The sequence below is a fragment of the Lonchura striata genome, chromosome 13 (assembly GCF_050655825.1).
Source record: "Lonchura striata isolate lonStrDom1 chromosome 13, ASM5065582v1, whole genome shotgun sequence".
Classification (NCBI taxonomy): Eukaryota; Metazoa; Chordata; class Aves; order Passeriformes; family Estrildidae; genus Lonchura; species Lonchura striata.
In genome coordinates, this window is record NC_140715.1 from 17,184,115 (window position 1) to 17,212,084 (window position 27,970).

At 61.0% G+C, this 27,970-nt stretch overlaps 2 protein-coding genes across 18 annotated transcripts; one reads left to right on the plus strand and one right to left on the minus strand.

The window, feature by feature from the left end:
• Window positions 1-1,388: 1,388 nt before the first annotated feature.
• On the minus strand, window positions 1,389-16,681 carry RNF44 (ring finger protein 44). 8 transcript variants are annotated; one of them, XM_085591482.1, is made up of 11 exons: window positions 16,523-16,681; window positions 4,722-4,902; window positions 4,120-4,336; window positions 3,444-3,611; window positions 3,087-3,263; window positions 2,741-2,902; window positions 2,539-2,663; window positions 2,287-2,374; window positions 1,987-2,108; window positions 1,797-1,896; window positions 1,389-1,598 (listed from the first exon to the last, which is right to left on the minus strand). In XM_085591482.1, exons 2-11 carry the CDS (start codon window positions 4,826-4,828, stop codon window positions 1,536-1,538), a joined length of 1,329 nt encoding a protein of 442 aa, XP_085447608.1. In that variant the 5' UTR covers window positions 4,829-4,902; window positions 16,523-16,681; the 3' UTR covers window positions 1,389-1,535. The 8 variants fall into 8 exon arrangements, with proteins under 8 accessions (XP_085447608.1, XP_077642783.2, XP_085447610.1 ...); XM_077786657.2 differs by lacking the exon at window positions 16,523-16,681 and adding an exon at window positions 7,514-7,644; XM_085591484.1 differs by lacking the exon at window positions 16,523-16,681 and adding an exon at window positions 7,514-7,564 and having other exon boundaries at window positions 4,120-4,242.
• A 1,303-nt stretch (window positions 16,682-17,984) lies between these two features.
• On the plus strand, window positions 17,985-27,909 carry CDHR2 (cadherin related family member 2). 10 transcript variants are annotated; one of them, XM_031506072.3, is made up of 32 exons: window positions 17,985-18,208; window positions 18,664-18,722; window positions 19,085-19,150; window positions 19,241-19,380; window positions 19,565-19,618; window positions 19,819-19,908; window positions 20,490-20,579; window positions 20,873-20,995; window positions 21,064-21,207; window positions 21,335-21,410; window positions 21,605-21,711; window positions 21,791-22,021; window positions 22,109-22,264; window positions 22,478-22,645; window positions 22,877-22,938; window positions 23,022-23,262; window positions 23,362-23,598; window positions 23,877-23,946; window positions 24,034-24,648; window positions 24,896-24,967; window positions 25,241-25,290; window positions 25,398-25,549; window positions 25,744-25,846; window positions 25,925-26,013; window positions 26,214-26,288; window positions 26,403-26,480; window positions 26,559-26,619; window positions 26,726-26,850; window positions 27,021-27,134; window positions 27,244-27,321; window positions 27,425-27,485; window positions 27,695-27,909. In XM_031506072.3, the coding sequence occupies exons 1-32, from the start codon at window positions 18,117-18,119 to the stop codon at window positions 27,812-27,814; spliced, it is 3,999 nt and encodes a 1,332-aa protein (XP_031361932.3). In that variant the 5' UTR covers window positions 17,985-18,116; the 3' UTR covers window positions 27,815-27,909. The 10 variants fall into 10 exon arrangements, with proteins under 10 accessions (XP_031361932.3, XP_085447603.1, XP_085447601.1 ...); XM_085591477.1 differs by having other exon boundaries at window positions 27,425-27,735; XM_085591476.1 differs by lacking the exon at window positions 17,985-18,208 and having other exon boundaries at window positions 18,381-18,722.
• Window positions 27,910-27,970: the final 61 nt, after the last annotated feature.

The window sequence follows — 27,970 nt, forward strand, 5'->3', positions numbered from 1 at the left end:
GGCCCTGAAAGTCTCACGGTCCTGCTGTGGCGTTGCGGACATGTGCAGTACAGTGCATGGCAGTATCAGCTGAGCACAAAAACCCCTCTCCCCACCCCCCTCACCCCACAGCCGGCTAGACGTAGCCAAGACCACGTTCCAAGCTGGTCAGACATGCATGCATATTTGTGAACATTTACATAGGGCTGGCGTCCGCTCGGAAGCTCCCAGGCGTCAGCGACGCGCCAGGAGGGGAGGGCGGTGCTCTCACCACCACCCCTGCCACCGCCTCCCGTCACCCTCCTCGCTAATTAATCATGCAAAACAACGGCCACGCGGGATTGATGGAGCCGGGCGGCGGCGTGGCAGCTTCTCCCCCAGCGCCTGCACGGGCTGGGGGGACACGGTGGCAAGGGGACCGCTCACAGCTTCCCCTGCACCAGCCGGGCCAAGGCCAGGGTAGCACTGAAAATACTCCACGAAGTTATGAATAAAACCCCCGCCGCTCCGGGGGCCGCAGCCCAGCCGGCCCCTCGCTGCCCACCGGCCGGGGAAACCACGCCGTCCAGCCAGCAGGACGGGGCACGGGGCTACCTTGATTTATGTCGTCGGGACAGAGATACGAGCAGGAGCCGGGGGCCGGACAGCACACCTGGAACACCACATGCCCAAAGCCCTAGGGACGGGGCTGGTGTCCCCTCCTCAAGCTTGGCTGCCTTGCGGGATGCCACATGGCCTGGCCCCGGGAGCTGTGCTGGCCAGGCACAGGGGAATGAACAGGGAGAGGGGCCAGGGCTGCACCAGCACCATCCTCCCACTGGCAAAAGATCCCAAGCAGCCATAGGCCTCTGGGGCTCCCAGGGCAGCCGAGGCAGGAGAGAGGCCGTGCCAGGCTGCGCACAGGAGCAGGGACAGAGGCATTCCTGTGTTCCTGCCTTTCTGCCCCAGCCACGCTGTGGGGTTGCTGGTGTCCCACCTTGGCCACACTCTGCCAGCCACCTCCTCCGGCTGTCCCCGGGGCCGGGGTGCTGCCGGCATCAAACCCGCAGTGCTCCTTCCTCTCTCCTCCCCGTTTCCTCCGAGAGCAATGCTGAGGGGAGGAGCCACCTGCGTGCCCCTAGGGCAAACGGCCAAGGAACCAAAACATGACGGAAATGAAAAGGAAACAAGGGGGAAAAAACTATCGTAAAAAAGAAAACAGTGACAAAGGGAAAAAACCACTAATTCCCTAGGAGAGTACAAAGACCTGGAAAGTGATGGAGCAACAACAGCGTCTTTGGAACGCAGAGGGCATGGCCACACACCTCCCGCCTCCAGCACAACACGATTCGGGGCCCTGGGAGCGCAGCGGGCAGGCGTCCGGCTGAGTCCGTGCCCCGGCGGGGAGGAGGAGGGCTGGCCGGGAGCCCAGACTGCTCAATGCTCACCACATCCGAGGAGAGGCTTTGGGGAGGGGGGGTAAGCGCAGGGTCAGGCCCTAGCAGCGGGCAGCAGCCCCCGCCCCAGCCCGGCGTCCTTGTCCTCTAGCGAATTGTGCGGCTCAGCGCCCGCCAGCCTCAGTCTGCCTCCCGCTGCACCTCCGACGCGTCCGCCCGGCAGATCGGGCACGTGCGGTTTGCCTGCGGGCAGAGAGACGGGGGCAGGTGAGCGGCACCGCTGGCAAGGCTGGAACCACATCCCAGGAGTGCCTTATCCAGCCCTGCACAGTGCTCGGCCCCAGCTCCCGGTGCATGCAGGACACTGAGGCCACCCAGAAGGCAGCACCCTGCACCATCCCCAGAAGCCGCCCCACTCCCCAGAGCGGGCACAGGCAGTACCTTTAACCATTTGTCGACACACTTGGCGTGGAACTCGTGGTTGCAGGGCAGGACGCGGAGAAGCTGCCGGGCCTCAAAGTCGCTGAAGCACACGACGCACCTGGGGGAAGCAGCCATCAGTACAGCCCCACTGCCAGCCACGGCCCCTGACCCCCGTCAGGCCCCCCAGGTGCACCCCAAGCTCACTCACAGGGTCTGCTCAGACTGGTGGCTCTCGGGGTTGAAGCGGTAGGACGGGAGGTGCTCGATGTCTGCTTTGGTGAGTCCCCGTGGCTTGGCCTCCCCCAGCCGCTCGGCCAAGTTCAGCAGTGCCTGGAGGGAGATGCAGAGGCCAGCTCAGCTCATCTCCTGTCCTGGCACAGCATCCCTCCAGGAGTGCTCCCCACTCCAGATGCCCCCCAGCCTCCAGGAGACTCCCCCCTCCAGCAGAGCAATCAGCAAAACCCCAGCTCTCCCATCCTATGACTCTGAGGAAACCAAGCAGACGCACCTCATAATTCTCCATCTCCACATCATCCACATCCAGGTCTAAGCTGATCGTGGGCCCCACGGCTGTTGGTGACACAGGAAGCATAGAACTGGGGGGGAAGGACAGGGCAGTCAGCATGGGGCCGCAAATCTCAGCATCCACCCTGGCACCCCACAGGGGGCTCCCCCCTGTGCCAACACAATGCCACTGTGGTCCCCATCCACAGTGCCACCCCTGCCCTACGCATCCTAGAATATCCCCACCGGTACTCACAGGAAATAGGGCAGGAAGCTCGGATAGTAGGGAGGAGGCGGCGGAGGGGGTGGCGGTGGGGGCAGCGCCTGTTGCAGCCGGTACCGCTGGGTGTTCAGCCGCCGGGGCATCATATGGGGGTATGGCTGCAGGGAGACATGGGGCACTCAGAGCTGTGCCAGCCCCACAGTGTTCCCAACCCCACCCCAGGATGGGGACTCACCACGCCAAATGGCAGTTCTTGGTGCAGCGGGTCGTGGGGGAGGTAATGCAGCGGCATGGAGGGCGACAGCGTGGGAGCGTGGTGAGACGGAGGGTATGTGAAGCCTGCGATGGGGTGCTGCTCCCCTCGCAGGTCCACGTCATTGTCTATCCTCTGCAGAGGCTGTGGGGAAAGAGTTAGGCTGAGAGGAGCATCCCAAATTACACCTCCCCGACACTATGAAGACAGAGCCACTCTGGGCACCCTGCCCACCACCCCCAGCTTAGACCCACAGGACTGCAGAAGGACAAGACCCCAAGGTGGTGGGTGCATCATGTCCCCAGTCTGTCCCTCCACCCCAACTCACCATACGTGGATGCTGGGCTTGGAGAGGTACAAACTGCCCCAGGGGGGCCATGTGGGGCGGCTGGTGGGGGGGCACTGGCGGCGGGGGTGGGTGCAGGATGTAATGGTCGCTGGAGATGATGGGGGGGAATGTCTGGTAGGAGACGGGAAGTTGTTGCATGGCACATGCCTGAATCAGCTGTGGGGAGAGATGGAGAGAAAAACAAGGGTCAGACACCCCTGCCCCCTCCTCAGGGCCTCCAAAGGACCCTGTGATCCCAGAAATTTGCGCTACAGTGGGCTTGGGTACCCACAACACCTTTGGGCACTCACGGCCCAGGCTGCAGGCTGTCCCCAGGTGTCCCCTGCTGTGACTCACCGGGGGTGGGAGGCAGCAGAGCGGGTAGTGCTGTCCGCTGAACATCACTGAGCATGCTGGGAGCTGCTGGGTGCTGCACCCAGGGATGTGCTGGCCAGCGTGGATGGGGAAGCCTTGCGTCGTTACGGTGGTAACCGTGTAGGAGAGAGGGACAGGTCCCTGGTGCACCTAAGGACAAGGTGCCGAAGGCACAGTCAGGGTGCAGCCCTGTCTGAGCTGTCCCTGTCCTGACAGGGTCACAGCAGGACGCTGGGCACTCAGCACTGGGACAAAACACCTGGCATGCCCATCCCGCTGGTGTGGCCACAGGGACGGGCTGAGTGAGGGCTCAGCTTGAGGGAGTTTTGAGCCCTTCTTTCCTCCACACAGACAGGCTGACACAGCCTCCAACACATCACCATTACCACGGACTATGATGACAGTTGTCACATGAACAACCCTACAAGGCAACTGTCCCTAGCCCCTGGGAGCAGGGACCACCCTGGACATACCCAAAAGGCAGAGGGACCCCAAGATTTAAATCTCAGAGAACCAGAGCACCAGCAGGTTTAGGGCTGGGTGATCCCAGCAGCAAGTGGCCAGAGGGGACCCAAGGACATGTCACCACTCCAGACAACAGCCCAAGGAACACCACAGGATCACACTTAGGAGTGGGGCTGGGGGCTGCAGCACCTACCTGGTCATGCAGATCCACCATGAATGGGTTCTGGTGGGGCGGGTGAGCGGCTGGGTGAAGCATTCGTGGCGGCGTGCTGGCAAGAGCGTAGGCACGGGGCTCATCTACAGGGATGTGCAGCTGCTGGGGGAAGGCAGGGTGCACCTGGGGCTCATCCTGGCCCAGCAGGGTTGCCAGAGGTCGATCGCGTCGTCCCCACTGACGCCTGGCAGAGGGGCTGTGGGGCCACCGCAGGAAAGAAACAGAGCAGGAGTGACCCCCCAGGCCAGAGGGGCACCACAGCCCCAGGCAGGATGGCTACAGGAGGATCAGTGCCAGCCCAGAGTGAGATGCTTAGGGCATTGTGCCAGGCCACGTCAGGCTGGGCAGCTTCAGAACCAGCTTCTCTGCTCACCCTGCAAGTGCTCTCTCGGTGTCCGCAGCATAAAAAGGACCCCTGCTCCCCAGGGACCCCTCATTTGGGCCAGGGGGATGTGCTTCCCTGTCTATGTCCCCCCAAGCCCCACTGGGAGCCGGTGCCTTGTCCCAGCAGGACCAGAGAACCGGCCCCACAACCCCGTGTGCCACAGGGGCAGGGCTCCACACCACCCTGCAGCCCGTACCTTCGCCGGAGGTGGTCGGGGCTGCTGCAGGGTCCCCCCGAGAAACGGCGCTGGGCAAAAGGGGCAGAGGGCGGCCGCCTATGCACTGCCAGTTCCCATGGTCGCATTGGTGACGTCGGGAAGCGGATGGGCACACGGGACCTCAGGCTCCAGGCAGGGTAAGACACCAGCACCTTGAATTCTGCAAGAGGGACAGCGGGTCATGGCACTGTCCCGCCACCACTCAGGCTGCTGCTCCATCCTCACAAGGATGGTGATGCTGACAGCTGGAGCTCTTGCTGCTCCTCCACCTTGAGCTGCACCCACCCCATCTCTTGGGGCTGGATGTGGCCCTGAGAGGGGCTAGGAAGAGCCTGTCCCCAACTCCCTTGTTACTGTTCCTCCCCTTCATGGCCAGAGTCACCTCCCATGCACAACACAAAGAGAGAGAAAGACTTATTTTTGCACTAATTTTTGGCACAGAGGAAAGAAAGTGATGAAGAACTCTGTGGCTATGGCAGCATCCCAGCCTGCTCACCGGCCAACAGGGAGGCTGAGCATGGCATGGGGAATTTCCAGCAGGTCCTTGATGCTGCTCTGGGGGGTGCTCTTTGTTACTGAGCTCTTGCACATCCTACTCTGGAGTGACACTGCTACCCCAGTGACCAGCACAGGGGCTGGCGGTGGCAGGAGGGCTCATGGCCCTTCTCTGTCAACTCTCTGCTGCCAACAGGGCACAGCCACACATCCGCACTGAGTAGGGGACAAGCATGGGCTGTGCTGAAACCAGGGAGGCAGCTCTGCTCCCCCAGATGCTCCCCAAGGCAGTGGGACAGTGGAACACTGCCCTGGCCCTGTTCCATCTCCCCTCCTACACCCAGCCCGACTGGTGTTCTGGCACCAGAGCTCCCAGGACACAGCTCAACCCCTCAGTCCCAATGAACCCTGACACTGCACAGAGGAGACATCTACATTTAGGGCTGGGCTTCCCCAGGCTCTGCTTTCCCAGGTCCCAAAACAGCCTTCCTTGCCTCCATGTGTATCCAAGCTTCCCTTGGTACCCCTCCATTGCCCAGCTTCCTTTGGCCTCCACAGCATCAGGCCAGCACACAGCAGCAGCCAGGGCCTTGGCACCACAGCCCACACACCCACCCCTAAATCCAGCTCACTGCAGGCTGGTGAGGTCCCCCCAAAGCAGCTTCTTCAGCTCCACCTCCTGCTCAGTGCCCATGCCAAAGACACACCAAGGACAGGAAAGACACCCTGTGGACCTGGAGCCAAGGGAATGCTGCTCAGCAGGGGGATCTCAGCCCAGCAGGGAGAAGCTGCAATGTCACTTTTGGGTGATGGCTATCAACAACCACTGGGACAAGTCCTGTGCCACACACAAATCTCTTCTTAACCTCACCTTCATCTCCACACTACCATAAAAGCTGAAAGCAAATTTCTCTCTTTGTTTTGGTAGAAAAAAGGAAGAAGAAAAGCAAAAGCCACAGGCTGAGCCCTCCCAGAACCTGTCTGTGACTGCCACCAAGGAACGGGGTGTGCCTGGCCAGGAGGTTCCTTCCAGAGGGAGTTTATTCTGCCCACCCTGAAGCTCTGCCCAGCTGCAACATGCCCCTGAGTGGGCTGGGAGCCAGAATGCAGCAACAACCCAGGCTTAGCCCCACTCTGAAGAAACCTCCCTGATGTGTTACTGCTTCCAGTTCCACATCCTCACCCTCGGAGCACACGTGGTGTCAAGGCCCTGTGTGATCCAGCGGGCACCTTCCAGACCAAGCACCACAGCAATGGGCTTGGGGATGGGCAGCATGTCCGCAGAGGAACACCGAAGCCATACAGGGGCTCGCCTGTTCCTGGGACCTCCAGAGCGGAGGGCTGCCTGCGCTCCTGGAACCCAGGACAGCATCCCGAGGCAGGACGGCACCCCCGACTTGCGGGACAGCGCTGGCCCGGCCCTCGTCCTGCCACAGGCAGCACCCGTGAGGTACCCACCCTCCTGTCCCAAGCGGGCACACCCGGCTCCCTCCGCGCCCGGGGCTGGGAGCCAGCGGCCGCTCCGAGCAGGGTGACCGTGACCCCGCGGAGGCCACCGCAGCTCCGAAACGGAGGGGATCGCGGTCCCGCAGCCTCTCGGAGGGGCGGGGGGAGGCGGCTCCCGAGCCCCGCCGAGAACAAAGTTAGCAGCGCGCCAGCGCTCACGCCCGGTGCCATCTGCTCGGGCAGAGCCGGGCTCCGGGGCTGCCGGCGGAGCCGCCCGCCCTGGGGGTCCTGCCGCCCCGCTGCCACCCGCCGCCGGCTCTGTCCCGGCACCCCGAGCTCTCCCGTAGCCCTTTCCCCGCCGTTCCCAGGCGGACGCCGCCAGCTCCCCCGGGAGCGAGGTCACCGCTGGCTCCGCCGCACCGGCAGCCGCTTCGGAAGGACGACCCCGACGCCCAACGCCACCCCCAGACCCGACCCAAAGCCGACCCTCGGTGTCCGGGACGGCGGCGCACGGCGGGGCGAGCGGCACAACCCGGAGCGCACCGACGGAGCGCCCCACCGTGCAGCAGCACCCCGGGGAGGCACCGCGGCCACCGGCAGCCGGGAGCGCAACCCAGCCCGCGCCCCCCGCCGCGGAGCCCTGCCGGTGCCGGTACGGATCTGTGGCTTTAAGAGCGGCCGCTCCGGGGCCATGTGCTCGGCGCCAAACAAAAGCAATAACAAAGGCGGCCGCCGGACCCCGCCGCCGCCGCCCGGGGCAGGTGCCGTCGGGGGTCCGGGGGGCGGCCCCCGCCCCCGCCCCGCTCCCGCCCCCCCCGGCCCGCACGTACCTGCACCGATAGCCTGGGCCGCCGCTCCGGTGCCGCTGCGGCGCCCCCGCCCCCTCCCTCCCGCCGCTCTTTGTTCGCCGACGCCGGGCCCGGGCCTGCCCCCCCCGCCGGCCCGCCGCCGGCCCTCCCCTCCCTCCCTCCCGCCTCCCGCCGGGCCGGCCCCCTCCCCGCCACCGCTGTTTCCGGTGCCTCTTTGTTTTCCGCGGCGCGGCGGGCCGGGGTGCGCGGGGGGTGCCTGTCCCTTTAAGAAGCAGCGGGGCGCACCGGGCCGAGTCCCGGCGCTCGCGGGCACCGGGGGCGCGCGCGGCTGGCGCGGGGGGGGGCGGCCGGGGGCACCGGGGGGGCGGCGCGGCGCGCGCGCGTCCCACGTGACCAGGCGTGTCACGGTCCGCAGCCATCTTGGAGCGCGGGGCCGCCACGCGGGGCAGCGACCCCGGTCCGGAACCGCCGAGGCGGGCCCAGGACGGAGGGCACCGGGCACGCACCGCCCTTCCCCAGCGGCCTGCTGACGCTACCGGCCACCTCGCCCCGCTGCGACAGGCCTTAAGGCGGGTGGCACCGTAGCTGCGGCTGTGCCCCCGCATCTCTCCCGGGCCCTGCTCACCGGGCTGGCAGCTCCGTGGGCCCGGAAGTCGCCGTGCTTCTGTGCTGGTGGGCAGAAAAACCCGGGGGTGGGGAAGCAGCGGCTCAGCTCCCACCACCTTCCGCACCCGGACGGGAGCATGGAGGAGTTCCTCCCCTCCTGCTTAGGACATCGAACCCTTTGCCCGCACCGCATGTGCAGCCAGTTCAAACTTTTACACGCCAGAAAAGCCCCTTTTGCTTCAGAAAAGCCTCCTATTCTCTCACATTAATTAAGCAAGAAGCAGGAACTACTCGGACCGTCTCCTGCACACCTGCAGCTGACCTGAGCGAGTCACCCGGCCGGTGGCTAAGGCTGAGAGCTGGAGAGGCAGAGCCGCCGGCTCCCCGGGAGCTGCGCACCAAGAGGCCGAGCCACCGGACCCCCGTGTGCCCCAGCAGCACCGCTGAGGCACCACTCAAATCCCCGTGCTCCGGACAGCACATCCAGCAGCTTCACAGAGCGCCAGATGCTGCATCCGAGCCTAATTTCCCCCGGTTACAAGGCACACTTAGAAATTCCCAGGTAGGCGAGCGAGCCAGCCGGCAGCCCTGATGTAATGCCTATAAACCAGCCCTCCCCTGACAGCTGGGCTTTAAAGTGCTAACAACCAAAAGGGAGCTAATTAATTTGTAGCATCACCCCTTTCAAAGAAAACCTCAGATTGACGATTTAACAATTCAGTAGCTCATTGTTGCGATGAGCAGTCGGATTCAGCTTTGCCAGATTTCAGCCCTGTGCCCAGGTCCCTTCAGGCCCCTCTCAAGGCTCTCACCTCTTCACCCCAAATCCACGCGTGCAGGAGGAACTACACCAGGCTCAAGGATCCTCTGGGACACAGAGCATTCTGGGGCAAGATCCCTCTGCCATGACTCTCAGTAGCACCACAGCCAATGCTTCTTGTCCCCGTGGTAGGGGACACACAGGACAAGAAGGCAGCACAGCAAGGCAGACCTATGATAAGTGTCAGAGCCACGCACTTAAGCAAGAACTCCAGCAGGAAGAGCCAAAGCATTGAATCAGCCCAAACCTGAACAACCACCCTCCAGGTCTGTTCCACTACAGCCTCTTTGCTTCAGGAGCTGGGGACTACAGGGAAGTGAAGGGAAATAGCACTCTGTCCTTTGACCTTGCCATTGTTTGTAGGCAGAGGTAGCATTGCACCTTCTCAGGATTGTCAGGACATGGTCTGATCCTGGGCAGAGCACTGGCAGCAGGCAGAGGCCACAAATGGTGGATATCTGTGCAGACACTCCCTCCAGACCCACTCCAGCATCACCAGCTTCCCCGTGGGCAGCAGCTATTGATGTCCTCAGGACGGCATCAGGAGGAGCCATCGATGGAACACAGCTCACACGCTGCTCACGCTCCCTGCCCAGCCAGGCTGGATCATTCTCCTGGCACAGCCACACTGCACACGGCTGTGTCCAGTGAGGACAGGGCACCACACATCCAGCTGCAGGATCAGAGTGTGTGCAAACAGCTCTGCCCACACTGTCTCAGGGACACAGCCATGCACATAGACTCCAACATCACAATGACCCAAGTACAGAGCTGTGCCTGAAAAGCCATGTGAGGGGCCCAAAGCATGCTACAGCAAGGCTGGTAAGGCTGGTCAGTGCTTCAGGGCCAGGACAAGGGAGCCCAGTTCAGCCACAGAGACCTGTGACACCCCTGGGACAGCCTGTAAGCTTTAGACAGCCCTCCACGTGCAGGGGCTGCTCAGGCTGAACCTGGATGCTCTACAGCCGACAGGTGGCCCATCTTTTCCTTCAGGATAGCCAGGGGCCAGCAGGACGAAGTCTCCCTGAGCCCAGGCTCTTTAAGAGACCATCTGCCGCCACAGACATGCCACCTCCCTTGCCCCATATATAGGTCAGGTCTGACACAGGATTAGCCAGGGTGATCCAGTGGTGAGAGCCCATCTCCCACTGGAGGCTTGGTCTGCCCTGTGCTCTCCCCAACACTCAGTGTGCCTCCACATTCTCCTGGGCCTCTCACACAAGTCCAGGGAGAGAGAGAGGCCCCAGATCCTATTCTTTTCTCCCCAGGGCCTAGGAAAAAAGCGTGAAGAAACTGGCATCAAGAACACAGAAGCTCTCAGACTGCATGGAGGGAGGAGCAGCAGAAGTGTCCCTACCCTATCCAAGGCCCAACACAAACACCAGAGGACATGGGACACCCCAACATTGGCAGGGTGAAGCGCTTCTCCACTGTGGAGACAGGGGAGCAAGGAGCTCCCTCCCTGCTCCACACACCCGGTGGAGCTGAGTTCACTGGCAGTGGAGGCAGGACGCCTCCACCGTGATCACACGCCACCCACTCCCACCCCCGGGCTGACAGCACTCCCATCAAACGCCTCCAGCCACACACACGTGGAGGATGCTGACATGAGGAGCGAGTAGCTGCACAGGCAGCGGAACTGATAACGCCCAGTTTCCTGTCGATCTCTCCCACGTGGATTCTCTGATGTCTAATAGCATGGCTGAGCTGCACTGCAGAGGGAGAACTAGCAGCACCTTCCTCCCCAAGAGCCAGAGCCTGTAGCAAGCCAAGACCTCAGAGGCAGCATCCACACCTGACACCTACCCCAACTGACACCATCTGGCAAGTTCAAAGCCAAGTGAACACAGATAAGCTTGCAACAAGCCATCATTTCCTTAAGACAGGGTAAATAATCTGCAGAGATCTCCACCTTCCTTCATTTGCCCTAGAAACACCAGCACGACCTGAATAGCATGACCAGAAGGCTGCAGGTGCAGCAGCTGGGTCCAGCTTGGCCACCTCTGTAGTTCAGCAGCATCAAGGAATAGGCTGTGTCCTCCTCGCTCCTGGGTGGCCTCTTCTCCCCTGAACAGAAGCATGCTGAACTACACACACCTCTGTCTGCCCAGGCATCTTGCAGCAGCCACTTCCAACAGCTCAGCTGCACATAGGTAGGAGGAAAAGAGCCAATGCCACCATGCCCATCCCCAGCCTGCTGCCTGGCTACCTCCCTGGTCCTTCCTCTCCTTCCTACCATGAGACACTGCTCTTCAGGACTCTGTACTCCTCTGCCCTTCACTTTTAGTTCTCATTTCAGACAGCCCTTTCCTAAAACAGACCCAGTCTCTCCTAGGACAAAGGCAGCACAGGGAGGAGGGATCACTCCTCTTTCCCTTCCCCACACAGCATTCCTGAAGTCCCTAGCTCACTTGTCACCTCTCCACAAGCATCTCTCTGAGTCCAGCCTGCTGTCTACATACTGTGGACAGTGTTAATGCATGTGCCAGGTGAGTGGCCAAGGACAGGAGGGGCCAGGCTCCAGACACCTTCCCCACTGCTCTCAGTCAGAGCAGCTCCTGCAAAGGGATACAGGCAGAGCCAAGAGCTGGTGGATGGCAAAGAGCAGTTTTGTTACCACTCAGCAAAACGAAGCATCTCTTGAAAGCACTAGTGACAGTCAGGAAGTTGGGCTGGGTGGTTTGTTTTGCATTTTAAGAAGCCTGCAGGGACACCAACAACCTGCAATGATCATTTTCAGAAAGGAGTTCAGAGAAGCTCATGATTTTCAGCAAGCATTTACCCCTCCTTTGTCCTTGATTAAAAATTTGCCAAGAGGCTGCTTACAAGATGCACCAAAACAGGAAGTGACCACTACCCTAAAGTGAAAAGGAGGTTTGCTGCAATATGTTCCCGTACATCACTCAGAGAACCCCACACCAGTGCCTGAGGTTGGTTTTAAGAGCAAAAACATGACTTTCAAGCTGACAGCCCCCATGCACAAAGCACAACTGTGGTGACAAGAGAGCAGCCTGGGGCACAGGAGCTGCCTGACCTCTGCTACAGCTCTCAATGGCAGATTTTTATTGTTCACCACTTTCCCAAAGCACAAGCATGGAGAGAAAACCAACTAAGACACTCAAAATGCAAACGCACCTAGGGAGCCCCACCAGCACAGCAGGGAAAAGACAACCTGCCGGAGGGGACCGTGCCTCAGCATTGCCAGGCTTGGGGGAAGGAGGACCAGAACATGGGCCCTCCCTTCCCAGGGGCAACAGCGAGAGATGCCAGAGGCCTGGATCACCAAGACACAGGCTCACCTGAGAGAAAGCAGCTCCTAACACGCTGCAGGCCAGTCCTCTGCTCTGCATGGTTGAACTAAAAACCTTCATCCTGCTTTCCAGGCTAGCCAAGGAAGACCCAGAACTACAGCTCTGAAGCCAGTGAGAGCAGGTCTCCAGGGACCAGCCTGCAGCTGGAAAATAATATTCCCAAGGCCTGCAACGAGCACTGCTTGTTGGAGACACTGCTCAACCTCATCCTCTGCCATGCACAAAGTATGGAGCCCTCCCAAACAACCCCACTCCAGAAAACCCAGATATGCCACACTGGACATGGGACCCATGGTCTGCTTATGCCCTCCAGGAAACAGCTCCTGCCCTGAAACACTGAGGATTTGCAAGTGCAAGGGTGAAGGATAAGCACCATGGTGCAGCTCTGCTGCCCAGAGATTCAGCAGGCTCTCAGTCAGCAGCCAGCCAAGGCTGGCTTCTCCCAACACCCTTGTGAGCCGACAGCACAGATCCACACCACTCCCCTATGCAACTAACCTGTCTCAGGGAGCCATGCAACATCCTCATGGGGCTCCATGACCGCAGGGCTCAAGGCTTGGCTCTCCCAAGTTCCTGCATCAATGTCAGAGGGCTCTGGGAGAGCTCCCCAGCACCAGCAGCTTCCTTGGATGTTTTAGCAGCCTCTGGACACATCAGACTGGCACCCTACAGGCTGTGCCTGCAAGTTGGGTACACAACCCCTTGGCCAACTAATTACCCACACACAGCAGGTGATAAACCATGTTTCTCCAGACTGGTCAAAGCAGGGAAAATGTTGTGCCCCAGCTCCTCAATAAAGAGGAGAAAACCCCAAAAGCATCCAGAAGCCAGGCTTTTCTGCCGAAAACCAGCGCCGTGCCGCCTGCCACCAGCACCTCCCGAGCCGTGCCCCGCGGCCAGCCTCACGTGACAGTGGAGTGGATGCACACAGGAGGAGTGGCTGTAGTGACAGCGTTACAGCTTGTGTCCAACACACAGCTGAGCCCAGCAAATCCCAGCGCTCTGCAGCTCTCCTTTACAAACTCCACACACTGCGCAGGTACGTGAGCGTCAGTGAGAGCTCAGTGCCCACAGCCCCAGGAAAATGACACCCAGAGGGACACAGCCCAGTGAGTACAGGGCTCCTGAACTCTCTGCTGGCAACTAGCACAAGGACTGGCCCACAACAAGCCACCAAGCCCCAGGGACCAAGGACGGCTGTTCTTACACCAGCCCCAGTTGCCCAGGGCCAGCCCCTCTGCTACTTCAGCACACATACTCCCAGCAGGAAGCAGAGACACCCAGCAGGATAAGCAGGACTTCACCCCATCTAACTCTGCTCTGAGTGACTTTACATCATTCCCCACTGTACCTTGGGTGGCAAAACTTGGGCAGTTCTGCAGACAACCTGGGAGAAAAGTGCTGCGAGCTGAAACCCAGCCCTTACCTGCCAGCTGTTATTTCATTCCTCTAACAGGTCCATAAACCAAGGATAATTAAATCTCTTCTAAATTCTCTTCCATTTAAAATAAAAATCTATAGTCCCTATTTCATTAGTTGACTCTAGGTTTTACAGCTTGATCAATTCCCCTCACAGGGCCCTGGTCCTGGACAGGCAGATGCAAACATGCAGCTTCCATGGTGTGGATCAATGGGATTTGCAAAGTCTCCTACCCCGTTCCTTGTTCCTCACTCACCAAAGGGAGCCACACAGCCCAGCAGGTAGGGACAGTGTGTTTCACTGCTCAGGGGAACATCACTGCTATGTGTACCTTCAGAGGTCAGAGTGAGCACCTGGCAAGAACAGAGGCAGCAGCGACACTCCCTCTCCAGTGAAGGGCCCCGAGAACACAGCAATGACCCTGAAGGCGAAGCAGCCCAGCAAGCCAGCAGGGTGACATCTCCCTGTTTGCTCCACAGTGAAGAGGGCCAAGGCTCAGCTCCCACAGCTGACAGCTGGAGTCAGAGCCCACCACAAGCACCAGCTGAAACCAAGAGCAGCCGCCACCTCTCTGACCTCCCTGCACACAAAGCGGAAGAGACTCGTCACTGAGACCCAGGCTCATAGGCTCAGTGTTTCCTGCCCTTCCCAGCCCTCTGCTGCTGCCCTGCCACACAACACCTTCCCCCTGCCAGCCTGCCAGCCAGATGGCTCTCGCCACCCCTGCAAGCCTCTTCCTCCACAGCAGCAGGAGCTTCCAGTGCCTGGCAGCAGACAGAGGGACCACGGGAGCAGCCAGAGCTGCACCGAGAGCATCTGGGCAGAACCCACGGAGTGGACATCAGAGTGCTGGGCAGCCCTTTGCCAGCACCCAGCTGCCCCTCAGCACCTATCACATCATTTCCCTCTGTTCCAGGGGCATATCCCTTCTCCCTCCCACCTTTGCACAGCCAGAGCACAGCAAGTTGCCACAGTCTGAGTCCCATCAGGACCAGGACACACCATGGTGGCAGCCACAGAGGGAAGGTCTGGCAGCCCCAGCTCCAGTGAGCTCTGTCCTGGCCACGCAATGCCAGCAATGGACAGACCAGATCATCAGGGCCCAAATCCTGATCTCTACTTGAACGAGCTGGAACTTGCCAGGGGATATCAGGACAGATTTTTGTCCACCACTTGGAGAGCGCCTAGCTCCAAGCAAGGCTAGGGGAACAAAGCCTTGCCATCCCACTGAGACCCCTTGCATGGCTGCGTGCAGGGAGGTGGCACTGAAGCCTCCAAAACACACACAGGTACCTCCTGCCTCACCTCCCATGTCAACACCTGCCCTGTCTCCACTGGCACCGTGTCCCAGTGCGGGGGGGGAATGGAGGGGCCACATTTCACCTGCTAAACGTAACCCACTGCTCGAGGGGTGTGACACCACCCGGCCAGCCCCAGAGCAGACACCCAAAGGTGACGAACAAAGGCACCCAGCAGGCACTCCGCATTAGCAGTATTTTTAGACACACTATGGAGCCGGCCTTATTATTTTCATTGCAACGTGCATAATTACCCACCATGCACCGCAGTGACATCAGACGCAGCCGGCTCTCCTCCGACAGCTGCTCCTCCTCCCGGGGCTCCTGCTGGCCCCGGGACCCACCTGCCCCGCCGGGCTCTGCCCTGCGCATCCCCCCGGGGCACAAGACCCACCTCGAGGGCGGCCTCGAGGTCCTGGGGCATCAGAGCCGACATGGGCGCAGGTGATAGAGGGACAGAGCAAGGTAGTGGCACAGGACAGAGAGAAGGCAAGGCAGGGATGATGTCTGGAGCTGCAGGCACACACACAGCCGGTTGTGCTGGGCCGGTGCAGAGCTGGTGGACAAGGTACCAGCACAAAACAGAGCCAGGGTCTTGGGAAGAGGGGTTGTCCCCAGACGGAGGAACAGCACCTGCCTAGCCACAGAGCTCAATTCCTGCCCGGGAGAGCAAACCCTGGAGTGCATTCCAGCTGCCCACAACGTGGTCCCACACGTCCTCCGTGGGACAGGGCTGCCACGGGCCCACACACAGCCCACGCTGCCAGCACAGATCCTGCCGGGCCGGCGGCGCGGCTTGTGCCACCGCCACCACCCCCGGTGCCACTACCCCCACGCCGTCACCTCGGGCTCATTTGTTTCCTACCTCCTCTCCAGGGACAACTTTCCGAAGAGTTTCACCACTTCCCCTCCCGTCCCCTCTCCCACACCGGAGCCTGCCCCGAGCTGACACAGTTTACCGGGTTCGGGGGAACGGCGAACGGGACACCGCGAGGTGCCAAGCGGGACGAGGACACAGCCAGTCAGAAGCCCGTAACCGAAGCCAGACAACCAGCCTCAGCAGAAGCCCCCGACTCCCGCCCGGCCGGGATCGCGGGGGACCCCGAGAAGGGGCTCCGGCCGGGCAGGCTCGGACAGCCGCCACGGGCAGCAGCGCTCCGGCTCCGTCCCCGCTGCCCCCGGTCCCCGCGGGGCTCCCCCAGCAGCGGGGGCTCCTCCCACCGCCCTGCGGCTGCACCGGGCCTGGCTGCGCTTTGCGGCCGCTTCCCCGGGCCCCGATGCCCCGGCAGCCGCCACCCCCGGCCGCGCCGGCCATCCGCCCGCTCCGCGCACCGGGCCCGGCCCCGCCGCACCGGGCCGCGCTCGCTCCTCCGCCCGCCGCAGCGGGCCCCGCAGCCCCGCATCCGCCCCATCGCTCCGCGCCCTGCCCGCCGCCCTCCCCGTCCCGCCGCCCCGAGGCTGCCCTCCCCCTTCCCTCCGCCTCCCGCCAGCCCCGGGCCCTGCCCGCCGCCTCCCCCCGGTGCCCCGGCCCTGCCCCGCACGGCCCGGGCCTGCGGCCGCCGCCTCACCCCGTACCTTCGGGAGGCGCGCCCGCGGCGCTCGGTGCCGTGCCCCGGCGCTGCCCGCCCCTCAGCCCGCTCGCATGGCGCGGCGGCCGGGCCCGCCGGGCTCCGTGTCGGTGCCGGTGCCGCTCCCGCTCCGGTCTCAGCCCCGCCTCATGGCGCCCCCGCGCCCGCCGCGCCGATGGAACCGGCCGCGCCGCGCTGCCCCCCTCCCCGCGCGGCACCGCCTCCCCCCCCGCGCCCGCCGATGGGCGCGCCCGCCGCCTCCTGCCGTAATGAGCCCAAGAGCGGCGCCGCTGAAATGCGCGGCGGAGCTCCTCGGCCGTAATGCTCCGAGTGGCAGCGCACAAACGCCGCCGGGACGGGGCTGGGAACGATCACGGGAATTAGGGAATCGCGGAATCAGCTAGGTTGGAAAAGATCTCTGAGGTCATGCAGCCCAAACTATGACCCAACTAGACTAGACACTCAGTGCCATGTCAACTAGACCATGGCACTGAGTGCCACATCCAGTCTTTCCTTAAACATCTCCAGGGATAGTGACTCCACAACATCCCTGGGCAGCCCATTCCAATGCCTGACAAACCTTTCCGTGAAGAAATTCTTCCTGATGTCCAACCTAAACCTTCACCGGTTGCCAGGGGGAAGAGGTCGCCTCCCACCAGGCTACAACCTCCTTTCAGGACGTTGTGGATGTCTCAGGACAGCCCTGGGAGGTGTGGAAGTGCCCCAGGACAGCGAGGAGAAGTTTGCAGAACAGTGTCCAGCACCAGCCCCAGGAGTCTCTGGGGAGGCACCCCAAGATAGCCCTGAGAGACTCTGGGGGTAACCCCAGGCAGCTCACTGGGTGTCTGTGAGGATGTCCTGGAGCAGCCTTTGCAGGAGCTGGGGTGGTCCTGGAACAGCTCAGGTTTGCTAAGGGGTGGTCACAGCCTGTGCCCTGTAGCCCCTTCTCTGGGGGTTGTCTGGGTGTAGGGTGAGATGAAAACCTCAGAGCAGGCTGAGTGTCTGGGAAGACTCCAGAGTTTTTCCAGTACCCAGGCCCTGTGTGTTCTCCAGGGAATAAGGCCACGGATGCGGGGGTCCAACAGGCTGGCCGTGCCCCCCCCCCCCACCACCACAACCTCCCAGTCCTTTTCTGCCTGAGCAGAGCTGGACAATCCACCCTTGTCCCTAGTGGGTCTGAAGTAGGTCAGGGAGGCTGGGCCAAGCTCCTGGGGAGGGGAGTGGGTGGCAGGGGGTGCAGAGGGCCCCAGGCACCCACCCCAGTGGCCACACCACAAGGTTGGTGCCCACCCCCCTGTCTTGGTAGGACCCCAGTGTCCCCAGCCCAGGGGATGCAGGGCATTTCCCTAACCCCCCCTTTGGTCTCCTGGGGGGGTTTGGGATCCCTCTGCACCCCTGCAGGCTCCACATCCCTTCTGGGAAGCTGGGATTCCATGGATGCAGGCTGGGGTGGCTGAATCCTGAGGGGCAGCACCCAGTATGGACACCTGGGGACTTGGTTTTGGGGAGTGAGCCTGGAGCTGAGCTGGGTGGGAGCTGTGGGATGAGAAGAGGGAATATGGAAGACGGGAGAGGGATTTCTCACCCCTTAATTGCAGTTAATGATTGATGAACGTGTTTACTGCAGGAGGCAAAGGTCTGGCAGTGTCAAGACGAGAGTGCAGAGGCAGCATCCCCAGGGACACAGGCACAGGTAAGGGATGTCAGCCCCTATCCCAGTCCCACGGGCACTTTGCTGCATGGAGGGGAGGTGGGGGTGTCTGCCAGCCCTGGAGCTGCCCACAGACCCCGGCACAAGGAGGGAGACACCGCAGTCCTACCATGGGCTACTCCAAGCACTGCTTGGAGAGACCCTGTTGGGCACAAGCAGTGGAGCCTCCAGCCATGCCCAGAACAGGCTCTTGGGGTCCCCCAGGCACACCTAAAGTCTCCTCTACCTGGAGGCCAACCCTGTCCTCGCATGCCATGTCCTCAGGGAGCCCACGCCCAGGAGTGCAGTGTGGAGCCTGGTGTTTGCTCACCAGCCCGGCTCAGCAGAGGGGACTGTCCCCACCAGCACCTCTCCTGCCCTGCTGGCTGCTCCCCAGGAGGGGTTTGGGGGGCAGGCCTCAGTCTCTCAAGTGCTTGTTCCCTGGTGTGTGCCCACAGGCATCCTGGCAGGATGGCATGGCGCTCTTTGGTGCTGCTCCCCTTCCTCCTGGCAGCAGGTAAGGACTCCTCTTGGTGATCTGGCATGGGTGAGTGGAAGGTGCTGGAGTTGCTTTCAACTCCCAATACTCTTTCTCCATTCCCTGGGGGAAGCTGCAACCCCAAAACAGCTGCCTGCCCCACTGGGGATGCAGGGCAGGGCAGGGCTGGACAGTAGGGAAAGCATGGGGGCTGCAGCTGGAAGAGAAGTATGGTCTGGAGGTGTGGGATGAGCACAGGGGTGAGGCTGGGGGTTCCCCTGCCTGCATAGAGACCCCAGCCACGGCTGGGAGCTGGGACTGGAGCTGAGGAGGTGCTGCCAGACGTGGCTGTGCCAGCAGAGCCCGGCACAGTGATGGTGCTCAGCTCCTCTCCCCTGTAGTTTTAGGAAACACAGTCCCCATCATCAACGTGACCATCTTCCACGTGCCTGAGGACCTGGAGCTGCGTGAGTAGGGCGGTCTCAAGAAGGGCCTGGGGTGTCAGAGGAGTGACTGGGGGGTTTTTGGGCAGGGGCTGACACTGCCTGGGCCCCCAGGCCAGTTTGCTTTCCAGCTGCAGGCTTATGACCTTGACAACGACCCTCTCACCTACCAAATCCAAGGGATAGATGCCTTCTACTTCTCTGTTGACTCCAAAACAGGCAGAGTGACACTGAGGAACTCCCTGGACCGTGAGGTGAGGACAGAAGATGGGATCAGATGTCCCTGCCTGAGAGAGAGTCTGGGGGTTTGGGGATGGAAGGCAGAGCCTGTGGGTCACTCCCTGGAGGGGAAATTGTCCTCACAGAGGTTGGGGCTCAGACATCCAAGGATTGAGCTTCACTTTGGCCCTGACCAAGTCCTGCCTTGTGTCCCCTCAGCTCCAGGCCAAGCTCACCATCACTGTCGGAGTGTCAGATGGTGTAAATAACGAGGTGAGTGCTTGGCCAAGGGCTGGGTGGCTGCAGGGGGAAGAGAGCCCCCATGGCCAAGGCTCAGTGGGAAGGCAATTGGAAATGGGTGGGTGATGCTGGCTGGCTAGCCAGGGTGGGCATGGGATGCCAGAAATGCATCCAGCTCTGCTGGCCACCATCTCCCACACACCCATCCTTGTGCCCTCTCTGACACCTGGTAGGTCTCCAAAAAAATCACCGTCATCGTGGATGACCGCAATGACAACGCCCCAGTCTTCCAGTACCTGCCATATAATGCCATCATCGCTGAGGTACCTTTCTGGGACCTCCCAGTCCCCACGGGCAGCAGGGCAGGGGTGCTGGGTGGCTCCTGTGGCATGGGTGTGCCAGCAGGGGGACAACAACAGGCTGGGAACAGTGTGGCCCCACAGCTGGGTGTGTGGTGACAGCGTGCCTGGGCGTGGGGTGCAGCCAGCACCTGGGAGCACTCTATCACCAGGGCAATTCCCGATGGGAGCCTCTGTGTCACCCTGAGACGCTGGAATGTGACTGGGACTCTGCCCTTGCAATGAGTTCAGGGTGTGCCCGAGCTACCTGTCAGCCCAGGACAGTGTGACACTGAATCAAGGTGTAGATGGGGCGTGGGGCTCAGTCCGACCCCCATCCAGCAACCCCAGGGCTGAGGTGCAGCCTCTGCTCCCAAGGGACCCCAGGGAGGGTAGCGAGGGGGTCCAGCCTCTGCCCAGCCTGAGCAAGGGCAGCAGCTTGTCCCTGTGTGTGCCCCACGACACTGGGCAGTGCTGCAGGGCCAGAACCTGCCAGGGCAGGGCTGGCAGGGTCCAGGCCCAGCATCACCCCCCTGCTCTTCCACCACCACCCCCTGTGTGGCCAGAACACGAGCGTGCACAGCATCATCTACACCGTGTTTGCCAACGACAGCGACACCGGGAACGCCTCCAAAGTCAGCTACCGCATCGAGGAGGTGAGCTCAGAGCACTGTGGAGTGGGTCACCACACCCAAACCCCACCCCTGGGCCACCCCTGTGGTGCTGAGGGGCTAGGGGACACGGCCAGGGCAGACCCATATCTCTGGGGGGGCAGGGAGGTTTTGGGCAATGGGTGCAAGGTGCTGAACAGTTTCAGGCTGGGGATGAACCAGGTGGCTGGGGGTCCCCACGGATCAAGCCTGGCAGAAGGAGGGGGATAGAGCCCCTGTCTCTGCTGGGACAGCTCTGCTCCCTGCCTTGATGACACAGGCTGATGTCCCCTGCTCAGGTGATCCCAGACAACGTGAACAATCACCAGCTCTTCTACATCCTGACCAATGGCAGTGTGGTGCTCAATGGCTCCCTGGACTATGCCAAGAACACTTTCTACCAGATCAAGATCCTCGCCCAGGTGGGCACCATCCAGGCTGGGGGTGCAGGGAAAGGGGCTGGGTGACTGACAGGTGCTCTGCTCCTCAGGATGGCGGGGGATGGCTGCACAACAATTGGACCATCCAGAAGAGCTTTACTTACCTGTCCCTGACCATTAAGGACGTGCCCAACCTGGACCCACGGTTCCTCAATGAGCCCTACTCAGGCTCTGTGCCTGAGAACTGCGACCTGGTCAGGAGCCTGCCTGCCCCAGCATCATGTCCCTGCCCCTGTCCCTGCCCCTGAAGTGTCTGGGCCACCAGGCCTGTGGGCAGCTGGAGATGTCGTAGGTCCTTCCCTGATGGCCATGTCCCCACAGGGCACCACTGTGCTGACTGTCACCGCCATGGACCAAGACACAGGGGTGAATGATAAAATCTCCTACATCATCACCAGTGAGTGATGGGGCAGAGTGGGTCAGGCAGGAGATGACACAGTGGGATGAGCAGGAGGGGTGGTCAGGCAGCCAGGGGTACCCTGGAAACTGGTTCTGGGCACCAGGCTCTGCCAGCCTGACATGATGGCAGAGAGAGGGCCAGGCCTGCCTTTCCCAGTGACTACACTGGTTCCTGCTGTCCCCTTGTCCTAGATGCCAGTGTTCCTTTTGCTATCAATAATACAACGGGCACCATCACTGTGAGTGAGCCCCTGGACCGTGAGCAGCTGCCAAGCGACGAAGTGCTGCTGGAAGTCATGGTGAGTAGGAGATAGCAAGGGGAACCCCATCCTCTTCTTCTCCCTGGGCCCCTCCAACCTGCTCTCTCCCCCTCCCCAGGCACGTGAGGAGCACCCAGATATCCACGGCAAGGTGGCCCAGACCAGCACCCTGGTGACAGTCTTGGTGACTGATGTCAATGACAACAAGCCCCAGTTCTACAACTGCTCCCTGTCCAGCTGCAACTTCTCTGCCAGTGCTCAGAACCACTTCACGGGCAACATCATAGAGCACTCCTCCACCAGACTGCCTGTGTCCAACCTCAACATTGTTGCCTATGACCCAGACAAGGTGGGAGCCTGTGCATGGTTCTGGGTTGTGGTGCCTGTGTCTGTCCTTTCTGCACCACTCACCCTTGCTCTTGTACCTCCCTGGCAGGGCATCAACAGCAATTTTGAGCTGAGCCTTCAGGGTCCGAATGCCAACGCCTTCACTGTGTTCCCCACAACGATTGTGGGTGCAGGGGAAGTCCAGATCCTGGTGCAAGACTCATCCTTAGTGGACTACGAGATAAGCCATGTCATGGTGGTGCAGGTGGGACTTGTAGGGCTGGCCTGCTCTGCGAGGCAGCTCCTGCTCCCTGCATCCAGTGGGGACATGCCCTTGGCTTGCAGAGTTCAGGAGCTAAAGCAGAACAGGGCTCTGCCCTGGAAGTTTGTTTGGTGCAGGGGAGCTGGGCTGGAGTGTGACAGGTCTCTATAACGTTTGGGGACTCATGTGAGACACAGTCCCTTTTCAATCCTGCAGGTCATTGCTAATGACACGGGGAACCCTACAGACTGCTGCTCCACGGCCACAGTGACCATTGACCTCATCGACAGCAATGACCACATCCCTGAGTTCCCCCAGAGCACCTACACCCTGAGTGTGATGGAGAACAGCCCCGATGGCACCGTCATCACCCCAAACATCACGGTCAGGCACTGAGCAGGCACTGGGCACACCTAGCACTTCTACTACAGCTTGTGCTGAGGGCACTGATCTCTCCATACACACAGGAAGGACTCAGGGCTAGTGGGTACTCAAGGGTGGGACCCCTTGCCTATAAGGGCCACATTTTGGGCTGCTCACTGCCAACAGCTACTGTCCAGACTCATCACTGCTCTGAGGGCTGAAACAGATTGACCAGATGGTTCCTTCTTTTAGGCTTATGATCCAGACAGCGGTGTCCTGGGTCAGATCACCTACCAGCTGCTCCCGGAGACCATGTATGTAAGGGCAGGGCCAGCCACAACCAGGGCATCATCCTGGAGAGTGGGCTCCAGGCCTGAAGGCTCTGTGTATGCCACAGCCGTAACATCTTCACGGTGAACGCCACAACCGGGGCACTGCTGGTGCACAACGGGAGCTTGCTGGACCGGGAGACTCGCTCCATCTACTACGCCAACCTCCAGGCCAAGGATGGGGGCAACCTGGTGGGCACTACCGTGCTGGAGATCACCGTGCTGGATGCCAATGACATGGCGCCCGTCGTCATCGGCTCCTACTTCATCTCGGTGGAAGAGGGGCAGAATGTTAGTACACAGATCCAGGTACGTGCCAACAGAGGTGGGGTGTTGACAGGGCTGTCGGAGGGGAGGGACTGTCCCCAAGATGCCTGGCGGCCCTGTTCCAAATGCTGACCTTTTCAGGCCATCGACAATGACGAGCCTGACAGCCCCAACAGCAAATTGGGCTTCATGATCTTGCCAGGGCTGTTCAGCAACAACTTTACCATCAATGAAGACACAGGTGAGATGCACAGCAAGGAGCCACTGGACTGTGAAGCCTTGGAAGATGAGCGTGGACAGATGGTGGTGACAGTGATGGTGTACGACCACGGCAAGCCACCGCTGAACACCACGGTGAACGTCACCATCACGGTGGGGGTGAGCCCTGGGCACAAACAGGGACATGCTGGGGCAGGCTGGGGCTTGGAGCTGGGTTGGATGGGCAGGGTGGGGCTGTGGAATCCCTGGCTGTGGCAGAGGTGCTGTGTCTCCAGGCTTTCTGTGGGGGCAGAGGGAATAGTTGATGCAGGGAGGCAGGAGAGGGCTTGTGTAGCTCCTGCCTGTGGGCAGGCAGGTGCCCACACTCCTGTCCCCAGCTGGTTGTGGGGAATCCTGTTTCCTGGAAGGGCTACAGCCATGGGCTTTGTGTTCTGCAGGACCTGAATGACAACATTCCCGTGTTCCTCAACCAGTCCTATGAGTTCTCAGTCTTTGAAGACTCTCCAGGTAGAAGCTGTATGGCCAGGTTTGTGGGACCACCAGTGGCCCTGAGTCAGTGCCCACTGCCCACTCAGTGTCTGTCTCCACCTGCAGGGTCCTTTGTGGGTGAGGTGAAGGCCACAGATGCCGACCGGACAGAGATCAATTCCCGCATTTCATTCCGACTTGAGAGAGGCAGTGGCTCCAGCAACTTCTTGATCCGCTCAACCCGCCTGGGGCCGGGGAACTACAGTGGGCAGCTGTCTGTAGACCCTGAGACGTCCCTGGACTATGACACGCTGCAGCAGAAGTTCTTCACCCTGACAGTGCTGGCAGAGAACACGGCTGCAGACAACGCAGGGGACAAGGCCAACGTCTCAGTGATAGTCCACATCCTCGATGTCAATGACGAGTCCCCCACCATCCTGCCAGGCTCCCTGCAGGACGCGTCGGTGGCCGAGAACGGGACACAGAAGGGTCTGATCCACACGCTCAATGCCTTCGACCCTGACACCAACCACTCGCTGGTCTTCGAGGAGCTGGCGGTCGCCTGCTTCAAGGGGGACAGCAGTGCTGAGGACGTGTGCTGGGACTGGTTCGTGCTGGCACCCAATGGCTCGGTGCTGGTGAACAGCTCGGACATCGACTACGAGGTGTGTGACAGGGTCCTGCTCACGCTGAGGGTGGAGGACCTGTACACTGAGAAAGGCAACCGCTACAGCCAGAACGGTACGGCCCCACTGCCCCCTCCCTCCAGCACCACTGGGCCTGGCAGGCGCTGGGACTGCCTCTCCACCTCCCACAGGAAGCTGTGGGCAGCAGGGTGGGAGCTGGGTGGTTTGGCTACAGAGGGAAGGTGTCCCCAGTTCTTTTGACCTGAGCCTTTTGGGAGGACAGAGCTCCCACAGGAAGCAGAGGATGGTACTGCAGGGCTGCTCTGTTGGTGATCACAGCTCTGCTTCTGGGACATTTGCAGAAACCCTGAGGATCATCATTATTGATGTGAATGACAACATGCCAGTCTTCGAGGCCATCTCAGAGACTTTTGGTGAGCAGCTGGGGTTGGCACATCATGTGGGCTCCTCGCTGCACCCACACATGCCCTGCCACATTCACCAGCAGCAAGGATCTTCCCCAAGCCTGGGGCAGAGCTGAGCAGTGCGGGGGCCAGGCTGGGGTTACTCAGTGCTTCCCATGAAGGCTACGGGGCCAAGGGCAGCAGTGGGTACTTGGAACCCTGGGGCTGTGTGGGTGTGGGGTCTGCAGCAATTCTGGCTGCTCACCAGCATGATTGCACCATCCATCTGTCTGTTCCTGGCAGTGGTTGTCCCCGAAATCTCTCCTGTGGAACTGCAAGTGGCTACTGTGAAGGTGAGGAGCTGCTTACCTGTATCTGTCTGTCCGTGGAGCCTTGTTCACTTGTCCCCACCACGCACAGGCCATTCCCACCCATGCTCCTGCCATGCCTATCCCTGCAGGCCACAGATGCTGACTCAGGGCTGGGGGGAACCATCACCTTCTCCATCGTCAGTGTGGTGCTTGTGGAGGACAACGGGGTCAGCCGTCCCTTCGAGAACCTCTTCAGGGTGTCCACAACACCCGACAAGGGCGCCTACATCGGGAGTATCCGGTGAGGCCGTGGGTCTGGGCTGGGGTGGGAGGAATGCAGCTCAGCTCCTGCCTCCTGCAGGGCCAGCACGGGCTGGAAAGGGGACACAGCCTTTCTGGAGTCCTGCCTAGGCATGGAGGTAGCATGGAGCTTGAGGGATGGCAGGGGACATCCTGTGCAGCGCAGTGGGATCACTGATGTCCCTGCTCTCACAGAGTGGCCAGCAACCTTGATGAATCACTGAAGGGGCAGTACAAGGTGACAGTGGAGGCTAAGGATGGTGAGGAACCGGTGCACAGAGCACAGACCGTGCTGAGTGTGAGTGTCACCCCCAACCCCTGGCCCAGGATGCCACATGCCCAGCCCAGCTCTGCTCACCCCTGGTCCCTCACACAGATCTTCACGGTGGATCAGAGCTACCGCGTCCGGCTCCAGTTCGTGACAACGGTGGAAGAAGTCCAGAGTAACTCCGAAAATATTAAATTGTAAGGGGTGCTGGGCTGGGGCTGAGAGTCCACAGCTGGACCCACCAACTGTGTCTCTCAGCTTCATGGACTGTGAACAGGGTGGGCCAGGCAGGTCCCCAGCAGAGGAGGGGGCTTCAGGGCATCTATTTGTTTCCTGTGCCCATGAGCAGAGCAGCAGAATGTCCAGCCCAGCTTCCCCCTCTCTCTCTTGTTCCTAGGGCCCTGACCACCGTGACCAAGGCAGCAGTCTACGTGGTGGCCATCCGAAGCGTGGAGGACACCCGTGATACCCAGTGAGTGGTGGTGGGCAAGGGGACATGGTGGTGGCATCGGGGGTGTCACCGTGGGGCAGGACACCATGCCCTGCACCCCAATACCACACTCTCCCCATCTCTGTGAATCTGCAGCGTGGATGCCAAGTCAGTGATGGAGGCCTACTTCGTGTACAGCAATGGCACTGCCCTGGATGTCAACGACCTGAGCATGTGAGTGCTGGGCTGTGCACGGGCACTGCCACGTGCTGGAACCAGCCCAGCTGCTCACACCTCCACTTTCCTTGGCAGACTCATACAGTCCGACCCGGTGGGCTTGGCTGCGCTGGTGAAACTGGGCCTGGCTGTCATTGTGAGTGGGGCCAGGCAAGGGGCACCGGGAGAGGGCAACAACCCCTTTGGGGCTGGCTGGGGGGTTCCACTGGCTGAACTGTGCCCTCACCCCTGCTCTGTGCCAGGGCCCCGGCGAGGTGACAAAGCCCACCAAGGAGGTGGAGCTGATTGGCATTATCGCAGGACTGGCAGCATTCCTGCTCATCTTCATACTCATCATGACCCTGGTTTTGGTACTCACCACCAGGAGGTACTTCACTGCCTGCACCCCCTCTGACCCCCATCTACCACCCCCCACTACCCCCATCCTCACCAGCACCCCCAGACCCATCCCTATCCTCCAACCCGCTTCTGCCCACCCCATCCCACAGCCCAGCTCCTCCCTGCCCCTCTCACCCACCCCACCCCTGGGCTTTGCAGCTACAAGAGGAAGCTGAGTGCCATGAAGGCTCTGAAGGTGGCCACAACATTCAACCCTGCAACAGCACAGCAGGGAGCTGGCATCCCTGGGACCAACCAGTACAACGCTGAGGGGTGAGTGGGGGGCTCCCTGCAGCAGGTGGGGAGAGACCAGGCTTGTCCCCACATCCAGGGGCTGCAGCACCCCAAGGGGCAGCACTTACCTGCCACCCATCCCTGACAGGGCTAACCCCATGCTGAACCAGCCGCTGGATCCCTCCCACGACCTGGGCTTCCACGAGGACTCCATCTCTATGACCAGGTGAGCCCTGTGGGCAGGTCCCAAAGGCCACAGGCTGTCACCTCATACCTCACTTCTCCAGTGCCTGGGTCCTTTTTTACCTCCCACCCTCCATTCTCCACAGCACTAATTCCCTGGATGAAAATACAGTAAATGCACCAGCAGATGACAACTTTGAGGTTGAGGTGAGTGTGCAAAGAGCTGCCAGTACTTGGCAGCTGGGAGTCCTAACAGAGCACCTTGCATCTTCTCTCTGCTGTGGTCCCCAGGGCCTCATGGATCCCTTGTGTCCTTTACTCTGCACCCCTCAATAGCCCTCAGCTCCTGGGAAGGACGGGTGTCCCTGCCCTACATCTCTGTCCCCATCCCTCCTGACCACACTTTCCCCCTGCAGCAGGTCAAAATGCAGCCAACAGACCCCACTGACAAGGAGGTGCTGGTGGCTGCCCTGAACCTGAAGGAGCCCAGCAAAACAGCGTACCTCAACACCACCTTCACCACCACGGACTTGTGAGCAGGCTCACAGGGTGCAGCTGGGCCAGAGCAGGACTCAGGCAGCTGCTTCAGTGTTGATATGTTCAGTGTCTGGCAATAAAACTGTTCCACGGGGGTCACAGTGTCCTGTGGTCAGCAGCACAAATGCCCACGGGGCTCAGTCAGCTTGGAGTCA